This window comes from Olea europaea, unplaced genomic scaffold (assembly GCF_002742605.1).
Source record: "Olea europaea var. sylvestris unplaced genomic scaffold, O_europaea_v1 scaffold1415, whole genome shotgun sequence".
Lineage (NCBI taxonomy): Eukaryota > Viridiplantae > Streptophyta > Magnoliopsida > Lamiales > Oleaceae > Olea > Olea europaea.
The window spans coordinates 174,604-185,874 of record NW_019231680.1 but is presented as its reverse complement, the minus strand read 5'-3'; the positions used below and the strand labels follow the sequence as shown (position 1 = coordinate 185,874).

Below are 11,271 nucleotides of genomic sequence, written 5' to 3'. Positions count from 1 at the left end.
AGCCTCAATCTTCTTGGGGTTGGCCTCAATTCCTCGTTGGTTGACCATGTACCCCAAGAACTAGCCGGAAGCCACTCCAAAGGCACATTTAAGCAGGTTGAGCCTCATCCTGTACCTTCTGAGGATTTGGAAGGTATTGTTGAGGTGCGCTATGTGGTCCTCTGCTTCTAAACTCTTCACCAGCATGTCATCTACGTAGACCTCCATTGTCTTGCCAAAGAGGTCCGTAAACATTTTGTTCACGAGTCTTTGGTAGGTTGCTCCGACGTTTTTCAACCCGAAGGGCATCATTCTATAGCAATAGAGACCTCGGTCCGTGATGAAAGAGGTGTGCTCTTCATCAACCGGATGCATGGGGATTTGGTTTTAGCCGGAGTATGCATCAATGAAGCTCAACAACTCGTGCCCGGTCGTGGAGTCTACCAATTGGTTAATCCTTGGAAGCGGAAAGCTGTCTTTCGGGCAAGCTCTATTGAGGTTGGTAAAGTCGATGCATACCCTCCATTTGCCATTGTGTTTCTTAACCAGGACTGGGTTGGAAACCCACCTCGGATAGGTGGCCTCCCTGATGAAGCCATTTTGGATGAGCTTCTGAACCTCTTCCTTCAGGGCCTCATACCTCTCAGGGTTGAGGGCTCTCCTTTTTTGTCTATGCGGGGCAACCTTAGGATCAATTTTCAAGTGGTGGCAGCTAACCTCGGGGTCAATGCCCACCATGTCCTCATGCCTCCAAGCAAAGATGTCAAGGTTCTTGCCTAGGAAGTCCTTAATCTTTTCTCTCAAAATGTTAGATAGGCCTTTGCCTACCTTCAGCACCTTGGAAGGGTCTCGGGGGTCGGTCGAGAAGCTCTCAAGTTCCTCTACAGGAGATGCTTGAGGCTCATGTTCCATTATGCGGGGGTCAATCTCATCAATGATCAGCACCTCCGGATTAAGTGATGCGTCAATCATATCAACATCTTCTTGTTCAGTGGGAGCGTCACCTGGGACATCCGCCATGACCACATCAGCCATGATCACGTGGATGTCCCAGGGCTCTACCTTCTTAATGGAGCTTAGATAGCACTCTCTCGAGCCTCTCTGGTCGCCTCTCACTGTTGCCACCCCGTTTTCTGTCGGGAATTTCATGCATAGGTGGTGGATGGAAGTGACTGCTCCCAATTCCTTTAGGGCTGGTTTGCTGATTAGCATCTGAAATTGCTTAAAGATATATCATTTAGAAGGCATTTTACATTCACTTTGTTTAAAAACGCTAATGTTAGTCTCTAATTCCAATTCTCATGCCATAAATTCAATTTCCATAAATACATGGTTAAAAATGCAATTAATTGAAATACGTATTTACATACATGGTGGCATGAGTATTATACATTTGAAAGAGTATCTATTTGATGTATTTCACTTGTATTTCCAAATTAGAACAAGTGGAGCAAGTGGAGGAAAATAATGTTGAAAAGTCAAAAATAGTGACTGCCTCAAGCAAGAAGCAGCTGTTGGTAAAATAATCATAACTTGAGCTTCAGACATTGGATCGAGGTGATTCAAGTTGGGTTGGAAAGAAAGGCACGTTTCTACAACTTTCATGTTTTGTAAGAAGTCAAATTCGTATCACAAGGCAGCCAAAATTACCGTGCAAAGTCCAGCTTGTTGCCTGCCGGATACAGCTTTACCTGTGAAGCAGCACTTATTGTTTTTGTCATATCTGGAGTTATATAGATCCAATGAACCTGACATTTGAACCAATGGAAAGCTAACTCAAGTGGCAATAATTTATCTGTTGATCATAAGTCCAAATTCGCTGCACAATATATCTGAAAATTGGCATCAAGTTGCATGTTCCAGCTGTCTTGAAGCTGGACAGAAACAAGTTGCATTGCCTACTTGAATTTTGGATGTTCCTTTGCCTATAAAAGGGGACCTTGGCCACGATTTTGAAGCATAAATCCTCTCCATTATATTCTAGTTTCCTTCATTTTCTTTGTAACATTTCACTATGTATTTCTAAACATTTAGCTAGAGCTAAGGGTGAAACTTTGATGAATGTTTCGTATTGTCTTTGATCTTTCATTTTGTTCTTCAATGTTCATCTTCTTACTTGGTTGAAGTTTGTGTTCTACAAATGGTTTTGGTTTGTTAAAGACTTTGATTTATTGTTGACAATTTTGGCACAATAAATGCTTAGATAATCTCTACATACCAACAACTTATTTTGACATATTCTCTCAAACAATTATCAAGATCTATCTTTTAGTATATTTGTGGTTAATGTTTTATCTTCCATATGAGATGACTCCTTAGTTGATTTTCATATGAGTTAAATTAAAGATCAAGGGCAATTTCTACTCATTTATCCAAAGTGAATCCCCGATGCTCTAGTGTTTGTCTTCATCGTATTTTCACCAACCGTTTATTACTCATAGAATAGTTTATTTCCTTCCAATTCCCTGTGGTTCGACCTCGGACTTCCGAGATTTACTACTTGCGACAACCTGCACTTGGGTTTGCAAACTTAAAGTTGTAGCATCTGCCCAAGACTCCGTGGTAAGCCGACCAGCTGTCAACTATGAGGAATTCCATGAAGTTTATCGTAGTTTATGGAGACTCTCCTATCTCCACTGCTAGTGTTATCTTTCCCCTCGGAGTGATGCTATCTCCAGTAAATCCGTACAATGGAGTGGTGGTGGGTGTCAACTGATGGTCCAATATCATTTTGTCAAAGGCGGACCCAAACAGGATATTGACGGAGCTGTCGTTGTCGACTAGCATTCATTTGAGCCCATTCCGGGCTATGAAAGCCCTCACCACAAGCGCATCGCAATGGGGGTAATGAACTCCTTCGGCGTCTTCCTGGGTGAAGACAATGGGTGGTACTTGGTTTTTTCGAGAGCTATTGTCCATAATGTAACTCGTCAAAGGGGGGTGTTTAGCCTCTCGAGCATAATTTCTTTTGGCGTTTCATGTTTCACCACCAACATAAGGGCCTCCAAATATGGTATCCACCTCGTGGATAGGGGCCTTGAGTGTACCGATTTCTTCGGTGCCTACGCCCTTCCCTGGGCCTCTCTGCATCATGCTCCCTTCGTCGTGGGGATTCATCCCTTTGACGGGGAGCGGCCTCCTCACGCCCACGTCGGTTGTCGTGCCTAGATGGGGGCCTGTTCATCTGGGGCGAATCATGTCTGTCTCTGGTGGGTTCCTACCGAGAGCGGTGTGCATAGTCTCTGCAATCCGCGGTGTCATGCCCGTAGGACCTGTGGTGCAAACAGTATCCTGGGAGGTTCGGATTGGACCTATTTCTAGGTGCAAAGCCTCGGCCTCTCCCTCTGTGGGTCCCTGCTGGGCCTCCATCTGATGTGGGTCAGCAATTGGGTTGACATCCTCATATGTCAGGGTAGGAACCGCGTTCAGAGTTGTGGTGGCCAGTGCTTGTCCAGAGTTCTCATTTTCGGTTTGGTTCATCTGCTAGTCCATGAGGTGGGAGATCGGACCCCTACCTCGCTACCTTTGAGGAGGTAGGAGGCCTCTACTTGCCCTGTTCCTATGCTCAATCAATTCTTCATTGATTATCTCCCTTCTCATCATCTCTAGTAGGGCGTCATAGGTGGTGGGGTCTTGATTCTGCACATCCCTCCAGAATAGGGTGTTCATGTTCAGGCCTCCCCTCAATGCAGATAGTGCTTCTCTGTCGATGACTTGTACGCAGTAAGTCATCTCATCGGTGAAGCGTGATAGGAAGCTCTTTAGGGACTCCCCATGTGCATGTCTCATGTCTTGTAGACGCTGGATGGGGGCCTCTCCTTCCTTGCTCACTGCGAATCGCTTCAAGAATGTTGTCTTGAACTCAGGCCAGCTTCGGATGCTCCCAGGTGACAACCTGCTATACCAGATTTCAGCCGCTCCACTGAAGGTTAAGTGGAAAGCCCTGCACTTCACGGCTGGGGTGGCACCCCTCAGGCTCATGTGAGTTTTGTAAGCGTTGAGGTGCTTCTCCGGGTCGCCTCTTCCGTCATACTTTGGTATTTTTGGCATGACGTAGTGGCTCGGGACCTGGGCATTCCTTAGTTCTCTTGAGAATGGCAAGTTCTCATCATCATCGTCCAAGTCACAGGACCTCTGTTGCTCATCAGAATCGTAGTCATCGGCCTCGTACCTTGGTTGTTGGTGAGAGGGTCCGGGCCGGTTCCTAGCCTCTTCCTCCCTCCTTTGCGGCCTACTTCTAGGCGGGGCAGCACGGGAGGCATTTTCATGTCTTCTCTCCGGCTGCTGGGGCATTGGAGGTGGAGGCTGTAGCCTCGTCCGAGGCTGCTGAGCCTGCTGTTGACTGAGCCTCGGTTCGGCGAGGCTAATTCTGTCAAAAACACTGCCAGCTCTCCTATGTCTTGGATCTTGCTCATATGGAGGTGGAAAATCATCGTGGCTTATTTGGGCCTCGGTGGGTCGACCAGAAGCATAGTTGGAGGAAATGTCGACTCCCACTTCCCTCTCGAACGGGCTTCCACCTCGGCCATAGTCTAGCGAGGCAGCCCTATGACTCTGAACCTCGTCCTCTTGCTGATAGTGCCTGTGGGGGGGCGTATGGAGGAATGGGGAAGCCTCCCTGGCCTTGCATTCATGGCCAAGTTTTGGTTGGCAATATCCCTCATGTTGGCTGCCATGGTAGCCATTTCTCTTGATAGTCGTGCTATCGCACTCATTCCACCTCTCCTTTGGTGGTGGTGGAGTCTCGACTGAGCTGCTGGGGCAGCAGGCTGGGGAGGCACATTCGTGCTTTCTCTTACCCTCCTAGGGGGAGTATTTTCGTTAGAACTCATTTTTCTTTTATCAAACTTAGATTTGTCCAAGTGATAGGGGTTTCTCCTGTTCTTTTTCAAGAACAAATCTTTTTTCAAGGGGAGTTGCCCAAATGTTTTTTAGTAAGCTTTTACCACAAGGTTGCTCGTGGTTATGGTATGGTTTTCCACAGACGGCGTCAATCTGTTGACCCCAAAAAGTGCGCCAACAGATGCCGGTCCCACCCGCGCTTGCGTGGGCGAATGTCCAATACGCTAAGACACGTGGACGGTCTAAAACGAGCGGTTCGAAGGGCGTGGGAGTAGCCCAACGACGCGGGACGGTGACGTTCGGAATCCGACGAGTTGTTCGTAGTCCGATTGTATAATAATTACCAACCGGTGTTCATAAATGTATATGTAAATGTGTATAAACTTGATTTGTGTATTGCAAGTAAAATGAGAGAGAGTTGAGTAAATGTAGTTCTTTGTATTGATTCTTGTATTAGCCTTTTGATATTACATAAGGGGAATATTTGTAGTAGTACATATGAAATGGGAGCCCTTGGATGAAGTGGCACGTGGTCTCATATCTTTAGTTCAAACATCTTTTCCTATGTATGGGGCTTGACTTGCTAGCTTGCGGCGCATTTATTACTTGTGCAGGGCCTCTATGCTAGTGACAAGACTTGACCTTTATGCTTATAACAAATGTTCCATCAATCATTTGAATAAGATCTGTGCAGGCAATCTCTTGGGAGAAGTAACCATGGAGGATGTTTCCTTGTGGTTCAGAGGCTCGCGCATCAGCTTCGGGGCTTCGGCCATTTGTCATGATACTTCCACTTGAGGACCTCAACTGCTCTCAACAGGTTCCAGCAGCCTGGTTTCGGTTCGTAGGCCTCGGTCAATGGGCCTCGGACAAAAAGGAGCCTCGGCAGATGGATTTCGGCTTGAAGCAGTTCGGATGTAGCCCACCTCGGCATTGTGTGCCACCTCGGCAGGAATACCACGTGGATCGCCATGAGTGGGCCATTGTCCCAGGTAGGTTGGCCAGGTGTGACAATACGCAACAGATGTTACTTAAAAAAAAAATTTAATTTTTGAGATTTGAACCATAATTTCTTGTTTCGAATTAGTTTATTACGAATTTATAATGAAAAATAATACATTCAAGTCTCAAAATTGATAAATATCGCGGAGAAGAATACACAATTGTCAACAGGCAACAAAACCATTAAATACAACTGTTTTATGGAAATCAATATGATAGTGTAGATGTTTACGTTCTTAATTTATCTTAATTCATTTTTATTGTCTCAGTCCCCATTTGGCAAAATTTAAAAACGAAAAATCAAATTGTCACTAACTTTCCAATCAATTATACATATAATACATATATGCTATCATGTAAGGCACAACCACGGAAGTAATTAAAGGAAAAATTTATGTAGTTGATTTATATCGATCCGAGTTTTGCTTCTCTACAGGCTAAAAATGAAAGTATTTGCAACACACACTAAAAAGAAACGATAATTAGGAGCTTGTTTAAGCTTCGTTTTTATTGAAGAATGTATTTTGGAATAGTAGATCGATACAGAATGTGTAGTTAAAAAATAAGAAACAATTTTAAATTTAAGTGTAATATTATTTTATTGAAGAATTTGTAATTGAAACGAAGAGCGAAAATTATATTTTGAAAATAATGGATTCAAACAAAGGATGTATAGTTTTGATAAAATATTTCAAACTTCAATACATGAAAACCATAAATTATAAATCGTTTAACGTATATATTTATAAGACGTTAAAATATTGAAACATAATAATTAACTCAAGGCCAGCCAACATGTATGAATGTGTGCTTAATATTTTTGACATATAGATGGTGGGTTTCTTGACCGTCAATCTATATTGTGTGCCAGCCAGCCATTGTATTCTCCTCTCTTATCGCTTCTCCTTAGGTTGGTTTAATTGCCATTGATTACCTGTTATAATTATAGTCTTGAAATCTTATTTACAGAACTTGAATCGGGTTAATGAAGATTTTGCTTCTGTCACCTTTTCTTCTTCCCCCGATAACTACATAACCTTTGAATGCCAAGAGTGCAGGAGTGCAGGGAGAGAAGAAGGAAAGTTTGAGAAAAAGGTAGATCCCCAGGCCATCCATTTCAGATTAAGAAAAAGGTAATTTTGTACCAAAATGAACGATCTTTTCTCAAGTTCGTTTAAAAAATACCAAGACCTGAAGCATCAGGTTCAAATGGAAGACCTTGAAGCTGGTGGAAATGAGTCTGTCAATCTCGATAGATTTTTCGAAGATGTAGAGAATGTCAAAAAAGACATGAGTGATGTAGAGAAATTCTACAAGAGGCTACAAGAATCAAATGAAGAAAGTAAAATTGTGCATAATGCTAAAACCATGAAAGAATTGCGAGCCAAGATGGATTCTGATGTAGCCCAGGTTCTTAAACGGGTTAAGGTTATCAAAGGAAAGCTTGAAGCACTTGAACGTTCCAATGCTGCTCAAAGGAAGATCCCTGGTTGCGGTCCGGGTTCCTCTGCTGATCGAACAAGGACTTCTGTAGTTAGTGGGTTAGGGAAAAAACTGAAAGACCTGATGGATGATTTTCAGGGTTTGAGGGCAAGGATGAATGCAGAATACAAAGAAACTGTTGGTAGAAGATATTTCACAATTACGGGAGAAAAGGCGAACGAAGATTTGATTGAGAATTTGATATCCAGTGGCGAAAGTGAATCTTTCCTTCAGAAGGCTATTCAAGAACAAGGGCGTGGCCAGATTCTAGATACGATTTCAGAAATTCAAGAAAGACATGATGCTGTGAAGGAGATTGAGAAGAATTTGATTGAGCTTCATCAGATTTTCTTAGACATGGCTGCACTTGTAGAAGCACAGGGGCAACAATTGAATGACATTGAAAGCCACGTGGCGCACGCGAGCTCTTTTGTTAGGCGAGGCACCGAGAATTTGCAGGAAGCCAGAGAGTACCAGAAAAGCTCCAGAAAATGCACTTGTATTGCTATTCTTCTCATTATAGCCGCCATTCTCCTCCTCCTTTTCCCAGTTTGGTCACAATTTTTGCTTCGTCTGTAGAAAAATTTAAGTTACAAGAGAGAGAACAACTTGCTGGCATTTGAGAAATCAAGACAGGTTTTTTGTGCATTAATTTTCGGGATCTTTTAGCATGTATTGTTGCCTCTTGCAAGTGTTTCAATCTTTCAGCACTTCTTTTTGACATAACACTAATTAGTTGACATTGTAGACATTTATATTTTGTTTCCGATCGAAATAATAGATTGTCAGTGTCCCCTTTGAACTATGTAATACCGTTCTTTATCACCTGATGTTATTTTTTCTGCCTGTAGCTTCCAAACGTATTTTTTTCTCCTGTAATTGATGTCATTTTACAGCCTTTGGTCGTGCAGTCGATCGCGCCTCATTTTTCCCTTCCTTCAGGCTAGCTAGTTGGCGAGGGCAGGCTGAGGGCGATTTTACCCCTGCTAATATTCTGATTCCTAAGGCAGTAAGAAATTTACTGAACAAATATAGACAGTGATTGGAGTGGATCTTTTTACCTTTATAGGGTGTGGCTTGCTCTCTCTTCATAGAAAATGGAATGCAAATTTTCAGGGTATGGAAAATTTATAGAGTGATTTCAAGCAATTTCAGTTGAGCTTAGGTGAGATTGTAGAGTCTGGTAGGAGAAGATTTTCGGATGTGATTGACCTGTTAGTTTTGGATATACGTGTTTGTTGGAGTTATAAGGATCATCGAACTTGAGTGGCCCGAGGGATGCTCAAATCAATAGGATGCAATGACTTTTAGATCCCGAGCTTCGTGGAGCAGAGATATTTGTATTAGTCAATACAATATTTCGATGTCAGTGGTGCATGCTCGGTGGATGTTGTGATGGAGACTTTCCCCTTTGGATCGTCGGTTGAAAGCTAGATGTGACTTCAGACTACATTAGCATTACTTAGATGATAGTTTATTTCAAGAATAATGTTTTATGTACGTAATGGAGTTACATAAAGATGAGGTCTCAAAAGAGAGTGGAAATTTCTTCTTCATTTTTTTTTTTTTTTAATTTGGTTGATAAAATTTTGACCTAATCACATCTCATCACATTATGTATATGTAAATTATTATAAATTTATGTACATATAACACAACTGTTATTTCAAAATCAACTCGTCTCCATATCTTTAGAAAATGACTATTGCTGCAAGCCCTAAATCTTGTGTAGGGTAATTCTGTTCGTAGTGTTTCAATTGTCTTGATGCATAGGTTACAATAATTTCGTGCGGCAAGAGAACTTATCCTAAACCCTTTTTGGATGCTAATTTAAGATGACAAAATCTTCCATGCTCTTTCATATGGTCATAACTGGAGCGGTGACCAATTGTGCTTTAACGCTTAGAAGCAAGGCTTGTACTTATCTGTACATTAAACGTTCACATTCTTCCGTTGACGAAGGTAGCTAGCAATCTTACAAAATCCTTCTATGAAACGTTTATAATATCGTGGCAATCCTAAGACACTGTGAACTCCTCTGACATTGTTGGGAAAGACCACTTGGTTACTACTCCCGTTTTGCTAGTTTCTGGTGTTTTAGACCAATTTGCAATTACTTATTTTTCCAGAATTCCTGTCTTAAGAAGGCTTTTTTGTCTGGCTTTCATGGCCATTTCCCTGTCAATACATCCAAAGAGTAGAAATAAAGATTGTGGAGAGCATGGAATTATGCTAATTGGCAGGATCTTAATATCTAATGACAGAAATGAAACAACATAAGTATATGAAAATGAAATTAGACATTTAGCTTTCTGAAAGACAACTAAAACTCTGGCTCATCATTTTGTTCTTCGCTCTCTTCTTCCAAGTTTGTTGACGATTCAGTAGAAGTACTCATTTCAGATGCAGTTTCTTTGATGTCCTCCATCTTTACATCATTTTTCTCTGCAACTTCTTTCGGTCCAGATTTCTTGTCCACTTCATTATCATCCCTATCGTCTATGTATTGCTGGATGGTGGAGTCTTCTTCTCTGGATTTTTCATTTTGTTCTGTTTTTTCAAGTTCATGCTGGTTAAACGATCTGCTATCCTCGCTTCTCGTAAGATTCACTACTTTCTGGCTCATATCTTCACTATCTATAGGTTTTACATGATCTGGTAACATGATGTTGCCATGCTCCAAAGTAGACTTGTTTTTCATTCGAAAGCTTGTGTTCATATCTTGATTTTCATCTGATTTCCCTTGCATTGCTCCATTACTGTCAGAATCCTCCTCGCTTTCTATATGATGTTTGATAAGTGTTCTCCATCTCTTTCCTCTTGTCCTATTCAGGTGACCATGTTTCCCTCTCAATGTATACCTTCCATTTGTAAAGTTACTCTTCATATCTAACTTCATCCGACCCTTGTGATTCACTGAAAATTCTTCATTCTCACCACCTTGAAAATCTGGAAATCTTCTTAACGGACCGAAGTCTGCTAATGTTCCAAGTTCTTTACCATCGGTAGAATGGAGTTCTCTATTTTCATTTCTAGGCTTTTTCTCTTCACTGGTCGTCTCAATTTTATTTTCACCCTTCCTTTTCTCCCCCATTTGAAAACTATTTTCTTCATTTTGATTGTTAGAGGCATATTTTGGGTCAGTTCTCTTGCCAACATCAATTTTTCCATATCCAAAACCGCTCTCTTGAGAACCTTCTATCGTTTCAGATTCATCTTCTTCAGTCCTTTCCCTTGTGACGTCCACAAACATCCCATTTTCCATTCTTTTCTCGTCTTGATCTCTATGATTCGAGGCATCATATGTTGAATTTTGTCTTTCTTCATGGTTGCTAGATCCATGCATTTTTCCATTATCATCTTGAATATCATTGACCTTCACTTCACCACTTGTTGACATATTTGTTCCAGCTGTTAAATTTACCGAAGAATTTGATGGATCATTGCTGCTAACTGACCATACCTTGACAGGGGACTCGAGATGGCGCTTCAAATCCTCAATTTCAGCTTCTTTTTGTCGTAAGATTTCAGACAGAGCTATAACTTGAGGATTTTGATGACTACCTTTACCATATTTCTCTTTGAATATCTTAGCCTCATTCTGCATCTCCTGAATGGCCAATTCAAGAGCCTTTTGTTCATCTTTAAGTGAAGAAATTGTGGATTGCATCTCTGAAAGCCTGCCATTAAGTTTTGTCTTCTGTGTTCGAAGGTTGTAAATTTTCGCTTTCATCTCTTCCATTTTCGTTTTTGCACCTTGTGCTTGTTCTTTTTCCTTCTGTTATGTTATCCACCATAGTTAATCATATCGAGTCAATTAGTTTATCAGACAAGCATCCTAGAATGAAGAAAACATTAACAATCCTATATTCCTATTTTTCAAAAAGTAACATTACTGCATAAACAAAATTTTACAACTTCTGGCAATATTTCTAAGCACTATATATATACACATACATCATACAT

General features: G+C 41.5%; 2 protein-coding genes across 2 annotated transcripts in view; one reads left to right on the top strand and one right to left on the bottom strand.

Annotated features, from left to right (window-relative positions):
• Positions 1–6,814: 6,814 nt before the first annotated feature.
• On the top strand, positions 6,815–8,128 carry LOC111375773 (syntaxin-124-like). Its single transcript, XM_022998657.1, has one exon. The coding sequence runs from the start codon at positions 6,973–6,975 to the stop codon at positions 7,882–7,884; it is 912 nt and encodes a 303-aa protein (XP_022854425.1). The 5' UTR covers positions 6,815–6,972; the 3' UTR covers positions 7,885–8,128.
• A 1,377-nt stretch (positions 8,129–9,505) lies between these two features.
• LOC111375787 overlaps positions 9,506–11,271 on the bottom strand; it is a 2,310-nt gene continuing 544 nt past the window's right edge. Inside the window, exon 2 of the mRNA XM_022998680.1 lies at positions 9,506–11,083. Within this exon, the coding sequence (XP_022854448.1) occupies positions 9,629–11,083 (1,455 nt within the window). The 3' untranslated portion in view covers positions 9,506–9,628. The remainder of the gene's footprint in view (positions 11,084–11,271) is intronic.

Bases quoted from the DNA above. Each gene is read 5' to 3' on its own strand.
- LOC111375773 (XM_022998657.1), top strand. From the start codon at position 6,973: ATGAACGATCTTTTCTCAAGTTCGTTTAAAAAATACCAAGACCTGAAG.